At 35.2% G+C, this 21,472-nt stretch overlaps 1 protein-coding gene across 4 annotated transcripts in view; it reads left to right on the top strand.

Moving 5' to 3' along the window:
• The window catches only part of LOC149798736 (unconventional myosin-XVI-like), a 480,183-nt gene that overhangs the window by 284,896 nt on the left and 173,815 nt on the right, over window positions 1-21,472 (top strand). For all 4 annotated transcript variants that reach the window (XM_089957605.1, XM_089957606.1, XM_089957604.1 and 1 more), the window contains exons 30-31: window positions 16,396-16,565; window positions 21,354-21,428. In XM_089957605.1, the coding sequence (XP_089813731.1) occupies window positions 16,396-16,565; window positions 21,354-21,428 (245 nt within the window). The remainder of the gene's footprint in view (window positions 1-16,395; window positions 16,566-21,353; window positions 21,429-21,472) is intronic.

Raw genomic sequence — 21,472 nt, 5'->3', positions numbered from 1 at the left:
TGGTTCTTTCCAGGGTTTTCCTCGGTTTTTCCTCCACCAGTTATACTGGCTGTCATGTATAGCCTATCTTGTGTTGAAAAATGGTGTTAAACCCTATAATAACAACAACAACTTTGCTGAGATTAAGTTACACTTATGTACCTGTCAGACTAGCACTTGATTGCACAGTGATTCAAGTCTAGTACTATTACTGTATGAAGTCTGTTACAAGCATACACTTTAAAAGATAAGAACTTCACTATCTCGCATAGCCTGTTGAAAATAAGTTACCATAGTGCATTTATTTTCTGACTGTTGCAGCTGTTAATTGGGTGATTTGTCCATCAAAGAAGGCTTCAGTTACAACTGCATCACACTTCAAGCTGGTGGTGAGACCTTTGATAACTAAAAAGCACAAAGAACTTTATTTTCTGTATTTTTTCATCTGTCATGCACTGTTATGCTTTTGTTCATCACATTTCAGTATTTGCCATATTACATAGATTTTAGTTGATTTTTGCAGTCAACTTGCAGCACATTTAGAAGCTCAGTTTTATAAGTTGATAGATACACTGGTTGCTCCTTGTTTTATGTTATGTGGAAATAGATGGTGAACTATGGTATTATGTCCTGATGATAATTGACAAGAAAGGATGATGGTGCTAAATGACTCATTTTCTCAAGGAAAATACAAGAATTTAGATTTCACATGACATTGCCTTTATAAGAGAGGACTGTAACAGTGAGGCCATAAGAAAAATGTTTGTGGTTCTGGTAACCTGACCTACCTTATTTTAATGGTGCAAACACTTTAGCTTTTAATCTTGTGACAACAAAATAACAGATTGTTACCAACCATGGCCATTTTTTCAAACCAGTAAGTTTGGATTGCTGGTTGTGACATAAACTGAGCTGCATTAAAGAAACAGTAATATATAAAAACTGGTACCTCAGTTTCCACCCTTTTTGCTCTACACCATAAAGAGACAGAAACCTGCAATGTACTCTTGGCCTGAAAGTGAATGTAGTCCATCTTGAATTACAGTCAGATGCCATGACTGCATCAGGATAGTTGGGATTTGATCACCAAAAATCCCTGTGTATCAGTGGAAATTAGACATTTTGTACAAGATGCAAACTGTCTGCTTGAAACATTTAACTGAATAAATTTAAATTTGAATACATTTATTCTCATTTCCTGATGACTGTCTAAAAACTTAAATGCAAAATTCAATGACACAGAGTTTCATTTTCATCATAATTTCAATGTTACCGTTTCTTTTTAAAAATACATTGTTGTTTTTCAATGATATAAAGCATATTTTTTTATATTAATTGTGGATATATTACATTTGGCACAAAAATATATGATATTTATGGAAGTGGTGGAGCCACATTAAAAATAGATTCACTTAATGCAGAATTCAGGAAAAGGACATTTTTGTATTATATACCAGTCTTATACCTTAATCAAAGCTAAGAAGATTAAACTCACCCCCTCACACCCCCCCCACTTAATTTCACTTCAGCTTGAATAGTACTCATTAGCCTATAATAATATAAAAAAATGTAAAGCAGATGAAGACTACAGTAGGTTACAATTACTTGATCTGTTGCAATAAATTACATTTTTTACATTTTATAAAATACTTTATCCTATCCATCCACAAATGCAAGAATAAATTGATCAACACATGCACATGCCCAAAGTCTATTTCAGAATATTTGAGTTTTTTTAAACACATGCACACATGCCCAGGTTCTGTTCTAGAATGTGTAAGTGGATGAAACACACACATGCACACATGCCCAGGGTCTGTTCTAGAATGTGTAAGTGGATGAAACACACACATATACACATGCTCAGATTCTGTTCTATCCACTCACATGCACACATGCCCAGGGTCTGTTCTAGAATGTGTGGGTTGATGAAACACACACATATACACATGCCCAGGGTCTTTTCTAGAATGTGTGGGTTGATGAAACATACACATGCACACATGCCCAGGGCCTGTTCTAAAATGTGTGGGTTGATGAAACACACATGTACACTTGCCCAGGGTCTGTTCTAGAATGTGTGGGTTGATGAAACACACACGTACACATGCCCAAGGTCTATTCTAGAATGTGCTTGAGAGATTCCTGATTATTTTGTAAAAATTGCACTGATATGCCAACTGAATGGAAGAAAATCTTGCATGATTTTTTAAAAAATCTGTTGTGTTTATCTCCCATTTTTATGAGTTTTAAAGTCCCCTTTCCTTAATATTGATAGTGGAATTTCCCCTTATCTGTTTCAGTTCTGAACAGGCCCTACACAAATAACAACAGTGACAATGAGAAACATTAGAATTATTTTCAGAAAATATATCTCACCAGTTGTATAGAAAAGGTTTAATTTTGATTGGAATAGTTACTGGATTCAACATTCTTAGATGTAGATGATAAGTGTGTGTGTGTGTGTGTGTGTGTGTGTGTGTCTTGTATTCATTTGTTAGTAATACGTTGTTTGTCAGACATTTGAAGACTCACAAAAACAATCCCATACAAACACCACTAATTTAATCAGTCCCCATAGACTATAATGTTAACAAAGCCATACAAACACCACTGAATCAGTCACCATATACCGTAATGTTAACAAATTCATACAAACACTACTAACATAGACCATAATGTTAACAATTTAAGCCATACAAACACCACTGAATCAGACATCATATACCATAATGTTATCAAAGCCATACAAACACCTCTAAATCAGTCCCCATAGACCACAATGCTAATAAATTCATACAAACACCTCTAAATCAGTCCCCATAGACCACGATGCTAACAAATTCATACAAACACCTCTAAATCAGTCCCCATATACCATAATGTTAACAAATTCATACAAACACCTCTAAATCAGTCCCCATATACCATAATGTTAACAAATTCATACAAACACTACTAAACCAGTCCCCATAGACTATAATGTTAACAAAGCCATGCAAAGACCGCTAAATCAGTCCCCATAGACCACAATGCTAACAAAGCCATACAAACACCATCTTTTCTTCCAGCTATGCACATATCCATAGCACTCCTGTCAGTTTCTCATGCACTAAATTGATTGCAGGATTATACATACATCTTGTGTGTATAGCTCATTATAAGTTCAATATTATATCAAAAGTAGGTCATTGTGACCCATATTTCTGATGCTTCAGTGACTGTGATTAAGTTTTGCAATAACTGAATTTAGCAGTGAATTCACATGACACTCTTATTAGAGCCATACCTCTCATTTTGGCAGTGAATTCATGTGTCCCTCTTCATAGAGTCATACCTCTCATTTTGGCAGTGAATTCATGTGTCCCTCTTCATAGAGCCATACCTCTCATTTTGGCAGTGAATTCACATGTCCCTCTTCGTAGAGCCATACCTCTCATTTTTGCAGTGAATTCACATGTCCCTCTTCATAGAGCCATACCTCTCCTTTTGGCAGTGAATTCACATGTCCCTCTTCATAGAGCCATACCTCTCATTTTGGCAGTGAATTCACGTGTTCCTCTTCATAGAGCCATACCTCATTTTGGCAGTGAATTCACATGTCCCTCTTCATAGAGTCATACCTCTTAGTTTGATAGTGAATTCATGTGTCCCTCTTTATGGAGTCATACCTCTTAGTTTGGCAGTGAATTCATGTGTCCCTCTTTATAGAGTCATACCTTTTAGTTTGGCAGTGAATTCATGTGTCCCTCATTTTTAGTATCATACCTCTCATGATTCAACCCTTTTCATCACAGAAGTTTTAGATTCATGCAAAACAGACCAATGTATCATGACATTTAATTGTATCTTTAATGGTATTATAACAGCCAGCTAGTTTTCAGTAGTGCAGTTTGTGGGATGTAAATTAAAGAAAAATTGTTGACCCCAACATGGCGAAAGGTTGAAGTAGCAATCATTTCAGTATCCATATCATGTTAGTTCATACATCCATCAACACCCTTGATTGTACAGAAACTGCAGCCTTCAGATGTGTTGTCCCTCTATTAATCCTCATCATTTGGCTGTATCACTGAATTGTAGTCAAAATGCAGTCTTCAGACAAATTGCTGTATTAATCCTCATCATTTGGCTGTATCACTGAATTGTAGTGAAAATGCAGTCTTCAGACTCATTGCTGTATTAATCCTCATAATTTGGCTGTATCACTGAATTGTAGGGAAAATGCAGTCTTCAGAGTCATTAACATTGTATTAATCCTCATCATTTGGCTGTGTCACTGAATTGTAGGGAAAATGCAGTCTTCAGACTAATTAACACTGTATTGATCCTCATCATTTGGCTGTATCACTGAATTGTAGGGAAAATGTCTTCAGACTCATTGCTGTATTAATCCTCTTCACTTGGCTGTATCACTGAATTGTAGTCAAAATGCAGTCTTCAGACTCATTGCTGTATTAATCCTCATCATTTGGCTGTATCACTGAATTGTAGGGAAAATGCAGTCTTCAGACTCATTGCTGTATTAATCCTCATCATTTGGCTGTATCACTGAATTGTAATGAAAATGCAGTCTTCAGACTCATTGCTGAATTAATTCTCATCATTTGGCTGTATCAATGAATTGTAGGGAAAATGCAGTCTTCAGAGTCATTAACATTGTATTAATCCTCATCATTTCGCTGTGTCACTGAATTGTAGGGAAAATGCAGTCTTCAGACTAATTAACACTGTATTGATCCTCATCGTTTGGCTGTATCACTGAATTCTAGGGAAAATGTCTTCAGACTCATTGCTGTATTAATCCTCTTCACTTGGCTGTATCACTGAATTGTAGGGAAAATGCAGTCTTCAGACTCATTGCTGTATTAATCCTCATCATTTGGCTGTATTACTAAATTGTAGGGAAAATGCAGTCTTCAGACTCATTGCTGTACTGATCCTCATTATTTGACTGTATCACTGAATTGTAGGGAAAATGCAGTCTTCAGAGTCATTAACATTGTGTTAATCCTCATCATTTGGCTGTGTCGCTGAATTGTAGGGAAAATGCAGTCTTCAGACTAATTAACACTGTATTGATCCTCATCGTTTGGCTGTATCACTGAATTGTAGGGAAAATGTCTTCAGACTCATTGCTGTATTAATCCTCTTCACTTGGCTGTATCACTGAATTGTAGTCAAAATGCAGTCTTCAGACTCATTGCTGTATTAATCCTCATCATTTGGCTGTATCACTGAATTGTAGGGAAAATGCAGTCTTCAGACTCATTGCTGTATTAATCCTCATCATTTGGCTGTATCACTGAATTGTAGTGAAAATGCAGTCTTCAGACTCATTGCTGTATTAATCCTCATCATTTGGCTGTATCACTGAATTGTAGGGAAAATGCAGTCTTCAGAGTCATTAACATTGTATTAATCCTCATCATTTGGCTGTGTCACTGAATTGTAGGGAAAATGCAGTCTTCAGACTAATTAACACTCTATTGAACCTCATCATTTGGCTGTATCACTGAATTGTAGGGAAAATGTCTTCAGACTCATTGCTGTATTAATCCTCATCTTTTGGCTGTATTACTGAATTGTAGGGAAAATGCAGTCTTCAGACTCATTGCTGTATTGATCCTCATTATTTGACTGTATCACTGTGCTTTAGGGAAAATGCAGCCTTCAGACTCATTGCTATATTAATCCTCATCTTTGGTTATATCACTGAATTGTATGGAAAATGCAGTCTTCAGACTCATTGCTGTTTTAATCCTCTTCATTTGGCTGTATCACTGATTTGTAGGGGAAATGCAGTCTTCAGGGTCATTAACATTGTATTAATCCTCATCATTTTGCTGCATCACTGTATTGTAGGGAAAATGCTGTCTTCAGGCTCATTGCTGTATTAACCCTCATCACTTGGCTGCATCACTGAATTGTAAGGAAAATGTAGTCTTCAGACTCGCTGCTGTATTGATCCTCATTATTTTACTGTATCGCTGTGTTTTAGGGAAAATGCACTCTTCAGACTCATAGCTGTATTAATCCTCATCATTTGGTTGTATCACTGAATTGTAGGGAAAATGCTGTCTTCTGAGATTCATTGCTGTATTAATCCTCATCATTTGGCTGTGTTACTGAATTGTAGGGAAAATGCAGTTTTCGGGCTCATTGCTGTATTAATCCTCATCATTTGGCTGTATCACTGAATTGTAGGGAAAATGCAGTCTTCAGACTCAATGCTGAATTAATTCTCATCAGTTGGCTGTATCACTGAATTGTAGGGGAAATGCATTCTTTAGACTCATTGCTGTATTAATTCTAATCATTTGGTTGTATCACTGAATTGTATAGAAAATGCAGTCTTCAGACTCATTGCTGTATTAGTCTTCATCATTTGGCTGTATCACTGAATTGTATGGAAAATGCAGTCTTCAGGCTGATTAACACTGTATTAATCCTCATCACTTGGCTGTATCACTGACATGTAGGGAAAATGCAGTCTTCAGACTCATTGCTGTATTAATCCTCATCATTTGACTGTATCACTGTATTGTAGGGAAAATGCTGTCTTCAGATTCATTGCTGTATTAATCCTCATCATTTGGCTGTCTCTAAATTGTAGGGAAAATGCATTTTTCTGGCTCATTGCTGTATTAATCCTCATCATTTGGCTGTATCAATGAATTGTATGGAAAATGCAGTCTTCAGACTCATTAACACTATTAATCCTCATCAGTTGGCTGTATCACTTAATTGTAGGGAAAATGCAGTCTTCAGACTCATTGCTATATTAATCCTCATCATTTGACTGTATCACTGAATTGTAGGGAAAATGCAGTCTTCAAACTCATTAACACTATAATAATCCTCATCGTTTGGCTGTATCACTGAATTGTAGGGAAAATGCAGTCTTCAGGCTGATTGACACTGTATTAATCCTCATAATTTGGCTGTATCACTGAATTGTAGGGAGAACTGCAGTCTTCAGGCTCATTGCTGTATTAATCCTCATCACTTGGCTGTACCACTGACTTGTAGGGAAATGCAGTCCTCAGACGCATTGCTGTATTAATCCTCATCATTTGACTGTATCACTGAATTGTAGGGAAAGTGCAGTCTTCAGGCTCATTGCTGTATTAATCCTCATTATTTGGCTGTATCACTGGATTGTAGGGGTGGGGAAAATGCAGTCTTCAGACTCATTAAAACTATAATAACCCTCATCATTTGGCTGTATCACTGACTTGTAGGGAAAATGCAGTCTTCAGACTCATTGCTGTATTAATCCTCATCATTTGACTGTATCACTGAATTGTAGGGGAAATGCAGTCTTTAGTCTCATTAACACTGTATTAATCCTCATTTGACTGTAGCACTGAATTGTATGGAAAATGCAGTCTTCAGGCTCATTAACACTATTAATCCTCATCACTTGGCTGTATCACTGACTTGTAGGGAAAATGCAGTCTTCAGACTCGTTGCTGTATTAATCCTCATCATTTGACTGTATCACTGAATTGTATGGAAAATGCAGTCTTTAGTCTCATTAACACTGTATTAATCCTCATTTGACTGTAGCACTGAATTGTATGGAAAATGCAGTCTTCAGGCTCATTAACACTATTAATCCTCATCACTTGGCTGTATCACTGACTTGTAGGGAAAATGCAGTCTTCAAACTCGTTGCTGTATTAATCCTCATCATTTGACTGTATCACTGAATTGTAGGGGAAATGCAGTCTTCAGTCTCATTAACACTGTATTAATCCTCATTTGACTGTATCACTGAATTGTATGGAAAATGCAGTCTTCAGGCTCATTAACACTATTAATCCTCATCACTTGGCTGTATCACTGACTTGTAGGGAAAATGCAGTCTTCAGACTCGTTGCTGTATCAATCCTCATCATTTGACTGTATCACTGAATTGTATGGAAAATGCAGTCTTCAGGCTCATTAACACTATTAATCCTCATCACTTGGCTGTATCACTGACTTGTAGGGAAAATGCAGTCTTCAGACTCATTGCTGTATTAATCCTCATCATTTGACTGTATCACTGAATTGTAGGGGAAATGCAGTCTTTAGTCTCATTAACGCTGTATTAATCCTCATTTGACTGTAGCACTGAATTGTATGGAAAATGCAGTCTTCAGGCTCATTAACACTATTAATCCTCATCACTTGGCTGTATCACTGACTTGTAGGGAAAATGCAGTCTTCAGACTCGTTGCTGTATTAATCCTCATCATTTGACTGTATCACTGAATTGTATGGAAAATGCAGTCTTTAGTCTCATTAACACTGTATTAATCCTCATTTGACTGTAGCACTGAATTGTATGGAAAATGCAGTCTTCAGGCTCATTAACACTATTAATCCTCATCACTTGGCTGTATCACTGACTTGTAGGGAAAATGCAGTCTTCAAACTCGTTGCTGTATTAATCCTCATCATTTGACTGTATCACTGAATTGTAGGGGAAATGCAGTCTTCAGTCTCATTAACACTGTATTAATCCTCATTTGACTGTATCACTGAATTGTATGGAAAATGCAGTCTTCAGGCTCATTAACACTATTAATCCTCATCACTTGGCTGTATCACTGACTTGTAGGGAAAATGCAGTCTTCAGACTCGTTGCTGTATTAATCCTCATCATTTGACTGTATCACTGAATTGTAGGGGAAATGCAGTCTTCAGTCTCATTAACACTGTATTAATCCTCATCTGACTGTATCACTGAATTGTAGGGAAAATGCAGTCTTCAGGCTCATTAACACTGTATTAATCCTCCTCACTTGGCTGTATCACTAACTTGTAAGGAAAATGCAGTCTTCAGACTCATTGCTGTATTAATCCTCATCATTTGGCTGTATCACTGACTTGTAGGGAAAATGCAGTCTTCAGACTCATTGCTGTATTAATCCTCATCATTTGGCTGTATCACTGACTTGTAGGGAAAATGCAGTCTTCAGACTCATTGCTGTATTAATCCTCATCATTTGGCTGTATCACCGACTTGTAGGGAAAATGCAGTCTTCAGACTCATTGCTGTATTAATCCTCATCATTTGGTTGTATCACTGAATTGTAGGGGAAATGCAGTCGTCAGTCTCATTAACACTGTGTTAATCCTCATTGTTTGGCTTCATCTCCAAAATAGTTGTTTAATTATATGATATTCTCCCACTGTGCCAATGATTTGCCAATCAGATAATCTAAATATAGTCTGAAATTTAGTTACCCCAGGACCATGTCCTACTGGTTCTATTCAGGTACTATTAGCCAAAATGAATTAACTACTTTTTTATCTTTATGTGAGATCACTAATGATAATGACTGGAATGTACTCATTTTCATAACAGTCTATAATTACATATCAAAAGTTACTTTTTTTCTTTACATAATATTATTGCACACTTATATTGATTGAGATTCACATTGAACAGCACAATTATTTAGACATAAGGAATTATACATTTTTAAAAGTGGTAAATTAGCTTATCCTTTTACATAATTTACGCAGAATTCTGAGAGAAGAATCTATTCTGTTCAATCAGTATTCTGTAAAAGTCAGAGAGAAACACACAAAAAAGACATTGAGAAATAGTCCAGTTCATTTGCTGATACCAATATTTACTATAATGCAATGCTTCGTTTTGTGTGAAATCAGTTTTATGACTTTGAATGAAAAACAACTTACAACAGTGTTGAATTACATTTCAAAATTGGTGAGCAGAGTCTTAAAGGACATATACAATTTAGGGTTGATTATAGATGATGAATGACATTAAATGAAATTTGTTGATAAAAGTTCACATTCTTTTCATCCATATTTATTATTTTTGTAAAAACATTAATCTGATACTTTTCACCTAAAAATGCTGCAGGCACATTTACTTTCATTTACAGTACATGGTTAACTGCCATTTTCTTGGAAAGGCACTTAACTACCATTTCCTTGAGAAAGGCACTTAACTGCCATATATCTTGGAAAGGCACTCAACTACCATTTCCTTGGGAAAGGCACTTAACTACCATTTCCTTGGGAAAGGCACTTAACTACCATTTCCTTGGAAAGGCACATAACTACCATTTTCTTGTGAAAGGCATTTAGCTACCATTTTCTAAGGAAAGGCATAAGACTGCCATTTCCTTGGAAAGGGATTTGGCTACCATTTCCTTGGGAAGGCGTTTGAATACCATTTCCTTGGGGAAATGCACTTAACTACCATTTCCTTGGCATAATATAGCCAGTAAAGTGCTGAAATTACTTTTGAAATGTAACAACTATTCCATTATGCAGTTCTGTCTGTCTGTCTGTCTCTGTATCTCTGTCTGTCTGTCTCTGTTCTGTCTTTCTCTCTTGCTGTCTCTGTCTGTCTGTCTGTCTCTGTCTCTCTGTCAGTCCATCTCTGTCTCTATCTCTCTTGCTCTTTCTTTCTTTCTTTCTCTTTTTTTTTTTTACTGAAACAATTTGCCAAGAACTGAGAATGCTAACTTCATGATATTCCTAATAGTCATTTCCAAAAATAGTATTCCACAAATATGTTCTCACAAATTCTGCTGATAAAGTCATAAAAAAATATGATTCCATCAATTCTAAGTACAAGCATTATAACAGCAAGTTAGATAACTCTACACACTCAAGGAGAATGTTTACACTGCGAGTGAGATGATTTATTTTTGCAATGATACAAGCACAATCTGGAATACTAATCAGGTGGGGGCATCTCTTTTGGCATATAATAGAAGAAGCTTATTCTTTGGTAAGCTTGATATGTTTTTATTTGGTCCCTTGCCAATTGCCACTTGGTACTTTGCAAAGTTGATCTCTTTTGCCTCAATGTAGATATACATCATACTCTTTTATTTTATTGAAGATAAGGAGAGATAATAACAAATAAACATGGCAGTCCTTTGTTGTGCTTTATTACTACTGGACATTTTAATTAATGGTTATTCAGAATTCATTTGGATAGACTCAGCATTTTTGAGGTTAACTTCAGTTTTATTGAATTTTAATCATGGAAATATAGGTTGATTAAAACTATTTACAATAGTCAGTTACATTTTTAGAAAGTAAACTTAAAGCAAGTCTGATCTTCCTGCCCTAAGATTGTCTATAGATCAACACTAAATCGTCTTTTTAAAACATCAGCTTTATCTGCAAATCATTTATTAAACTCATTTTTTCAATCTGGCAGTCAAAAGTGGAACATAGTTCATAAAGGTTAGTAATAATTTGGTCTTAGTATCCCATGTTATATTTTATTAACATGCTAAAATCTGCTGCAGGTTTAAATAAAGGATGCTTCAGGCCATTTATAAGAGTGTTTTATATGAAGGAATCTGAGGTGTGAAGGAAACTCTTGAACTTTTATTAGTCAGTTGTATATAAAATGTGAAGGAAACCTTTGGCCATTTATTATTATTGTATAAGAAGGAAACTCTAATCTATTTGTAAGTGTTGTATATGTAGGAAACTATGCCATTTATTAGCATGTTGTATATGATGGAAACTCAAGGCCTTTTATTAATGTTGTATGTGAAGGATACCATTGGCCATTTATTAGCATGTGGTATATGATGGAAACTGCAGGCTTTTTATTAGTGTTTTATATAAAGGAAACTCTGGGTCTTTTGTTAGAGTGTTATATATGAAGCAAGCAATAGTGCCAGCTACTAGAGTGTTGTATGTGAATGAAACTCAGCCTTCTATTATTGTTGTATATGAAGGAAACTCAAGGCCTTTTATTAGAGTGTTGTATGTGAATGAAACTCAGCCTTCTATTATTGTTGTATATGAAGGAAACTCAAGGCCTTTTATTAGCGTGTTGTATGTGAATGAAACTCAGCCTTCTATTATTGTTGTATATGAAGGAAACTCGAGGCCTTTTATTAGTGTTGTATGTGAATGAAACTCAGCCTTCTATTATTGTTGTATATGAAGGAAACTCAAGGCCTTTTATTAGAGTGTTGTATGTGAAGCAATTCATGACCATTTATTAGTGTTGTATATGAAGAAAACTTGAGGAGATTTTTTAGTGTTTGTATATGCAAGTAACTCAAAACCTTTTACTAGAGTATTGTAAATAAAGAAAACTGTGTTGTTTATTAGTGTTGTATATGAAGGTAACTGGAGGCCTATTATTAAAGTGTTATATGTGAAGGAAACTCTGTGCCATCTATGAGAGTGTTGTACATGAAGGAGAATGCTTAATATTCATTTTATATATTATGGAGCATGCCATTGTTTTATTTTTTTTATACCCTTACCTTTCAAGTGTCTCGCATTTAAAAAAAGATTCTGCATAATACTTTTGTCTGGTTTTTGCTACAAGTTTTCTCATGATTAATGCCAATCCTGCCTCCAAGATGGCATGGTAGCTGTCTTGAAATCACTGCTTTTTCAGGAAAGCTTTGAACTGAGGTGATTAATAAAGCCAGACTGATATATAAAAACAATTCTGAGTCAGTCATTTTCTTAGAGAAGCATTCAGAATTTTCAATTTTTAGAGCATTTTGTAGTAAAAAGAATTTTGCAAAGATTGCAGTATTTATTGTATGTTTCATTGCTCAGTAAATTAAATTAAATACAAAGTTAAATTGTTTGCTAAAATACACTCAGGTACAGATTCAAATTCAAATGTCCCGTGTCTGGGAGAAGATGTGAATGGCACCAGTTAGTGTATTTTATCTTAATTTTATTGCTTAATGTTGCCAGCAACACAGTATGCAATATATGTATAATAGCATATCTTCTGCTGAGAAATGGCAAGATACCCCTAAAAACAACAAAAACCTAACATGCTTGCATCACATGCAAAACATTGTAGGGTTTATCAGGAACTAAGGAGGGTCACCTACAGTCTTTGTACACTCTAACAAGCAATTTTAAATCTGTTTATGTTTAGCATCTCTATTCAATAGATTTCACCACATAATTTTAAAAGTCTTTCAGTCACCATGATATTTTTCAGTTGTAAAAAGATAATGTGAAAAAATAATCAGAGAAGCATATTCCTGTACATCAGTTTACCATAAACAATATACATGTTTCTGCTACACAATGATTATCATCAACCCAAAAGTTTGGTTCATTTTTTATATTATAGGTGAATGTGTTTTTGCCACACATGTGAGTCTGGACATGACAGAAATTGAGAATTATTTCGTAGTCATGGTAATAAGCAGATTAATAATGTCAAGAAGAACATGTACCCAGTAACTGCTTGTGTTAAAATGAAATCTGGAGATTTTTTCATTGTTCATATCGCCCTTGTATGATCCATTTTAGTTTTATTTACACAATTTCACTGATGGTCTGCTTTTTGTTACTATCTTAGCTTGGTATTTGTAAATTAAGTATGGTTTCCAGGTAAGGCTGTAGATGAAACATGTTATCTGAACAGCTAAGAATGGTTTCCATACAAAGCTGTAGATGATGTATGTTATCTGAACAGCTAAGAATGGTTTCCATGCAAAGCTGTAGATGATCTATGTTATCTGAACAGTTATGAATGGTTTCCATGTAAGGCTGTAGATGAAACATATTATCTGAACAGTTAAGAATGGTTTCCATGCAAAGCTGTAGATGATGTATGTTATCTGAACAGCTAAGAATGGTTTCCATGCAAAGCTGTAGATGATGTATGTTATCTGAACAGTTATGAATGGTTTCCATGTAAGGCTGTAGATGATATATGCTAACTAAAGAGTTAAGATTGGTTTCTTAATAAGGTTGTAGATAGTGGCCCTGAGTGGCTGTGTGGTCTAAAGCACTCACTATTACAGACACATGCCATCTGACCTCTGTCTGCATTGGTTCAAGTCTCAGGCTCAGCCAGTGTGGGTACGTGAGAAAACTTGCCAGTGGCTTCTCGTGGGTCGATGGTTCTCTCCAGAGTTTTCCATGTTCTTTCTCCATCATTTATACTGGCTGCCATGTATAACCTATCTTGTCTGGAAAAAATGGTGTTAAAACCTATAACAACAACAACAAGTTGTAGATGACAAATGTTAACTAAACAGTTAAGAATGATTTCATAATATGGTTGTGTGCATATTTTCAAGATTGTAGTTTGCCTGTACTGTTAATACAGTATGCATATATTTATAGATTGTAGTTTGTCTCTACTATTCGTACAGTATGCATATGTTATAGATTGTAGTGCCTGTACTGTTCATACAGTATGCATATATTATAGATTGTAGTTTGCCTCTACTATTCATACAATATACATATGTTATAGACTGTAATACCTGTACTGTTCATACAGTATGCATATGTTATAGACTGTAGTGCCTGTACTGTTCATACAGTATGCATATGTTATAGACTGTAGTACCTGTACTGTTCATACAGTATGCATATGTTATAGACTGTAGTGCCTGTACTGTTCATGCAGTATGCATATGTTATAGATTGTAGTGCCTGTACTGATCATACAGTATGCATATGTTATAGATTGTAGCACATGTACTATTCATACAGTATTCATATGTTATAGATTGTAGTGCCTGTACTGTTCATATGGTAATCATATGTTATAAATTGTAGTGCCTGTACTGTTCATACAATATGTGTATGTTATAGATTGTAGTGCCTGTACTGTTTATACAGTAATCTTATTATATGCTCATTTTTTTCTCCGTTAACTTTACATTGTTTGAATCATTTGATACTGAACTCATGTGCAAATACACATATTGCATTCAGGTGCATAAAGGAACTACTTTCTATTGTAAACAAACAATGGATGCAGACACCAGCACTTTTGATTTGTAAACAAATCATGTACACTCGTGTAAGAGGCGCTTTATGTTGTGGTTGTTTAAATTTGTTTCTGAATGAACAAAACAGGTGCTTCATGGACAGCCACATACCAGCTGCTTTGGCACATTCCGTGTTAACTTTGTTGATACAATGTTTCAGAATTAGGCTAGCTACAGTATACAACAGACGCAAGAAAGGGTCCTTACAAATAACATACAAGTGACAAGTCATATACTGTCTTCTTTAGCTGGTGATAAGAATAGCAAAAAAATATACTTACAGTTTTACATCCTGAATTTCCTCAAAATATACTTTCTTAGTTCTGCAAATCCAAATTACATGAGCCATGTCATAGGTTCTCAATCTTGATTACACATTTCGAAATTGTACTGTAATTTTGATGATAAGTGCAATTACATCCTCCTTACTGCACTCATCATGAAATAAGCATTAAATTCCATGGCGTCTTTTTGATAATTGCAATTGAAAGACTTCATATTTTTCCCACAATATGATTTCAGACATTCAATGACAGAAACAGAAACACATTTGCAGAAGTTCTTGCAATGTACATTCATTCACAATATGACTCCAAATTTCAATTTTAACAAGACACGCCATTTTTTTTTAAAGTTATGTTGAGCGCGTGACTAAGTTCAAATATATCTGGGCGGAGTTATATGCACAGCAATAATGTTGTTTTTGTGTAATGATGAATATGCGTTTGTGTATTTAGTTTGGAATGCAGCATACATTCGGTTACTTTGTTTCGTGTAGTGTATTTTGTTTATATAATTAAGCATTAGGTAGAATTACAAAAATAGCATATAATAAAAAGGTTACTGCATTTGTATGGGAAAATATGAACTTGTTTTGTCAGATGGATATACTGTACTCCCAAGGTCATGCAAAAAACTTGTTCATATTTTCCCATACAAATGCAGTAACCTATAAATATGTTATAAATTGTAATACCTGTACTGTTCATACAGTATGCATATGTTATAGATTGTAGTGCCTGTACTGTTCATATGGTATGCATGTTATAGATTGTAATGCCTATACTGTTCATTCAGTATGCATATGTTATAGATTGTAGTGCCTGTACTGTTCATATGGTATGCATGTTATAGATTGTAATGCCTATACTGTTCATTCAGTATGCATATGTTATAGATTGTAGTGCCTGTACTGTTCATATGGTATGCATGTTATAGATTGTAATGCCTATACTGTTCATTCAGTATGCATGTTATAGATTGTAGTTTGCTTGTACTGTTCATACAGTATGCATATGTTATTGATTGTAGTTTGTCTGTACTGTTCATACAGTATGCATATGTTATTGATTGTAGTTTGTACTGTTCATATAGTATGCATATATTATAGATTGTAGTTTGTACTGTTCATACAGTATGTATGTGCTATTGATTGTAGCTTGTATGTACTGTTCATATAGTATGCATATGTTATAGATTGTAGCTTGTATGTACTGTTCATTCAGCATAATGCATGAGTTGTAGATTGTAGCTTGTCTGTGGTGTTATACAATATTTCTATGACACAGATTGTAGCTTGGCTGTGGTATTCATAAATATGCCTATGACACAGATTGAAGTTTGTATGTGATGTCTATTTCAGAGGCAGTTAGAATCTATGATGATCCAGATCACCCAGAGGAGAGCATGAACGGCCACATGCAACATCGGACACTTCCGCCCACACCCCCATCCCATGTTCAGGACTCCATACTGCCCCCAAGTCCAAAGGAGATGTATGGTGGTACATATGCTAGTATAGAGGATGAACAGGTATAACAGTATGCTTAGAAACATGGTATAACATTATACCTAGAAACATGGTATACCTGTATGCTTAGAAACATGGTATAACAGTATGCTTAGGAACCTGGTATACCATTATGCTTAGAAACATTGGATACCGTTATGCTTAAGAACATAGTATAACATTATGCTTGGAAACTTGGTATAACATTATTTATTTGAACATGGTATAACAGTATGCTTAGAAACCTGGTATACCATTATGCTTAGAAACATTGGATACCATTATGCTTAGAAACATAATATAACATTATGCTTGGAAACTTGGTATAACATTATGTATATGAACATGGTATAACAGTATGCTTAGAAACCTGGTATACCATTATGCTTAGAAACATTGGATACCATTATGCATAGAACCATAGTATAACATTATGCTTGGAAACTTGGTATAACATTATGTATATAAACATGGTATAACAGTATGCTTAGAAACCTGGTATACCATTATGCTTAGAAACATTGGATACCATTATGCTTAGAAACATAGTATAACATTATGCTTGGAAACTTGGTATAACATTATGTATATGAACATGGTATAACATTATGCTTAGAAACCTGGTATACTATTATGCTTAGAAACATTGGATACCATTATGCTTAGAAACATAATATAACATTATGCTTGGAAACTTGGTATAACATTATGTATATGAACATGGTATAACAGTATGCTTAGAAACCTGGTATACCATTATGCTTTGAAACATTGGATACCATTATGCTTAGAAACATAATATAACATTATGCTTGGAAACTTGGTATAACATTATGTATATAAACATGGTATAACAGTATGCTTAGAAACATGGTATACCATTATGCTTAGAAACATATTCTTGGAGATATGGTATAATGGTATACTTAGAAACATGGTATAACAGTATGCTTAAAAACATAGTATACCATTATGCTTAGAAACATGGTATACCATTATACATAGAAACATGGTATACCATTATGCTTAGAAATATGGTATAACATTATGCTTGGTGTAACAAGATAACCGGGTGGGATATTTCGGATTAACAACAGAACACGTTTTGACGACACATATATATGATTTAATGTGGCGATGTATATGAGTAGTGGATTATGAAGATGTGTGCGTATTTATAATCCAAATATTGGATCTATTTAACAAAAAACGCACAGTTTCAAAGATGAAAAAAATATACAAATAAATTTAGTTCAGTAACCCTAAAACACAGGATAAATGATTTCACAAATGATTCAATAATGGAAAGATGAATATAGTTCACTCAAATAGTAAACAATGTAAGTCTTTACACATAGTAAAAAATGTATTCGCTCAGGTAGCGAAATTATGTCACTAAACAAGAACGGATATACAATCTATCCTTCCAGTCCTGAATAATACACTGGGTCTTACTAACCCAAAATTAGCATACAACTAAAAATACATGTGTGGAGATGCACTCCGTCACCCGTGCACCATATCCGCTCCACAGCTCCTCCGAATCAATTTCACAACCAATATAGACTCCGGACCCTCGGAATACTATGATCACTTGAAATATTAGACCCTCCGGATACTTGAAATATTAGACCCTCCGGACCCCCTGTCCTTTGACGGCTCTACAGCTGGGTCACCTTAGTCACTCTTGACATTCCGGACGCTAGACATTAGACGCTCCGGCACCTTAAACGCTCCGGACACATGGACGTTTCTACACTCTGACAACACCGGACACCCCGGATATTCCTACCATCAAAACACTCAGCTGAAAATACACCCGATACAGTGTACTAAACTTGTTACAGACATAACGTAAGGACGTTATACATGGTAAGTTATAAAGATTATATTATTATGGCAATTACAAAACAGAGGTTCAATAGTAAACCTAACCCTGCTTGATAAGACAATAGTAAACAACTTTTTTTTAAAAAAATGTAACTTTACATTACCAATACAAATCCTGCACTACGTCGCAACAAGAATAAAAAAATGCACGCATTATGGTATGTAAAGAAAACTATAACAAACATGCAAAGGTAAATATGGTACTACACTAGTTATCACTTAAAACCCAAAAATTACCTACCCCTACAGCTGGAGTTGTGCGAATCCTTTAAGCAGGCCGCTTGCTGACAAAACCATTAGTATTGTAAAGGTCCTTTACATGTAGTAACGTATTTATACCTTTAGAATTTTCGTTATTCTTTATCAAAGGCACCTTGCACGTGTGGCACAGGACGAATCGTACTCACGATTTCGAAATACAATAGACCCTGATATAATCACCCTCGGGCATCGTTGTACAGCGAAAAGAAACGAAACCCGAGCACATGTATTTAATTAACAACCTTTACACCATTCCGTGACACTTGGAAACATGGTATAGCATTATGCTTAGTAACACAGTATAGAATTATGCTTAGAAATATGATAATGAAGTTTGGGTAACAGTAAGGAAACAAAGAACTATTAACATCTTGAGATTTGAGAAACAGACTTTCTTTTCCATATACTGTATTCACCCTTTAAACTCCATATGCCCTAGTAAAACCATTCCATTATGATGGGTTATTCCTGCAAATGCAGAGTTAGAACACCCCCTTATGATGGATTACTCATGCATATGCCCTAGTAAGAACACCCATTTTGATGGGTTATTCCTGCATATGACCTAGTAAGGACATCCTTTATGATGGATATTCCTGTATATTGCCTAGTAAGAACACCCCTTTATGATGGATTATTCCTGCATATGCCCTGGTAAGAACACCCATTTTGATGGGTTATTCCTGCATATGCTCTTGTAAGAACATCCTTTATGATGCATTATTCCTGCATATGCCCTATTAGGAACATCCCATTATGAGGGGTTATTCCTGCATATGCCCTTGTAAGAACACCCATTTTGATGGGTTATTCCAGCATAAGCTCTTGTAAGAACATCCCTTTATGATGGGTTATTCCTGTGTATGCCCTATTAAGAACATCTCATTATGAGGGGTTATTCCTGCATATGCCCTAGTAAGAACATTCCATTATGATGGGTTATTCCTGCATATGCCCTAGTAAGAACACTCGTTTTGATGGGTTATAGCTGCATATACCCTAGTAAGAACATTCCTTTATGGTGGATTATTCATAGGCCCTGGTAAGAACATGACATTATGAAGGGTTATTGCTGCATGTGCCCTAGTAAGAATATCCCTTTATGATGGATTATTCATGCATATGCCCTAGTAAGAATACGCCTTTATTATGGGTTATTCCTTGGCAAGTGGCATCATACAGGGTATGACCAATCTGAAAATTAGAGGATTGCCCATCTTCAAAAAGCAGGGGTCAACAGTCTATTTCATTCAACTGTTTGTTGAAAGTCTTCCCTTTTTCCTTGTGATGACCATTTGTTTAGAATATGCTCTGTCAAAAATGTGACTGGGTTTAGATCCCTAGCAAAGGCTTCCATAGCAGCCAGGTCAAAAACTTATTTTTGACTTCTTCATAAGAACAGTTTAAACTTTGTTTTTACAGGTGAATAGTTTAGCCAGTTTTGATCAGTTTCATTGATTTCAGAAAGGGTCTGAAAGGTGAGCAATCTCAGGTCCATTTGGGCCTCTTGTTTTATTTTGGATATACGTGTATAGATAAATTATAAGGAGCTTGTGTTCATTCATAAGTAATATAAGGCATAACATGTCATGAAATTTTGTTCCTTAATGAACACATACTTCTGGGATAGTCTTAATAAGTGAAACTTGATTTTCTAACAGTTTTTTTTTAATAAGTAATGAAATCCATGATAAGCTTCATGGAGATTTTGTATTTCAAACATATTTGGCTAAATTTTACTGTCTGAATCCAGGAGCCTCCATAATGACCTGTACTGTATAGGACTATGTTATGAACAATTATTGTTGATTCACACTTCATTTACATGGAAATGGAGGACTGAAATCAATTACTTACCCTGAATCTGATAGGTAGCACCACCAGAAAACCTGGTCCAAGAAGTGTATTATCCTGCATTATATGTCTCTTTGTTTCAGTTATGCTTTTCTTGGCAAGAATTTATTTGTTTTATGAATGTCTTGCATTTGAATGCAGTATTTTAATCCAAGATGTAATATAAACTATTTTTAAGCATGCACAGTTGACCTTTATCTCAGAGCACAACCCCCTCATGGGTTTGGGTTTAGCACATTCATTGGATTAACTCAGAGTTACTTCCTCAGTAAGGAGGGATCATTCTTTTCTCCTTATCTGAATATGATTGTCATGAGTTACATAATCTTCAGATGTGCTGTATTAATATTAGGAGAGTGGTTTCCCTTTATAGGGAATCCCAACAATCTTTCCTCAAATGTTGCAGTTAATTGTAACTGTTGGTTGCTCCAGCATTTTCTCTTCTTCATACCTGTTCTCCATACAACATTGTGATCAAGAAATATATGTGATAAAGAAATTAAATATTTTAGTAAACTATGCTTTCCAAGAATACTTACCTGATTGCATTACTATGACCCCACCCCCCTTTCAAATGCAAGTGTCCTTACTTAAAATTAAGTTGTGATAAGTGGAGGTAATCAGTGAGAGTCTTCTCCCTTTTCTACAAGGAATAGTGATGTCAAAGACAAAACGGTGATCTTTCTGGAATTCCTAATGATAATATGGTAGGGTAATAGTCTTAAAATATAATGGAAAAAAATCTTCCTTATCTTAACAGATATAGCAACCTTGTACTAAATGTCATATCCTTACTAATTATTCAGATCAACACGCCAAGAAAGACCAAGCCTCCACCTCCACAAAGAAGTCCTAATACCAGACTCAGCACAGATACTAGTGTATGTACACACATTTTCCTTAATACTGGATTCAGCATTATTTC

The sequence above is a fragment of the Sinohyriopsis cumingii genome, chromosome 5 (genome assembly GCF_028554795.1).
Source record: "Sinohyriopsis cumingii isolate HCF-2022 chromosome 5, ASM2855479v2, whole genome shotgun sequence".
NCBI lineage: Eukaryota > Metazoa > Mollusca > Bivalvia > Unionida > Unionidae > Sinohyriopsis > Sinohyriopsis cumingii.
The sequence above is the reverse complement of the archived record's forward strand: the minus strand, read 5'-3'. Positions and strand labels throughout refer to the sequence as shown.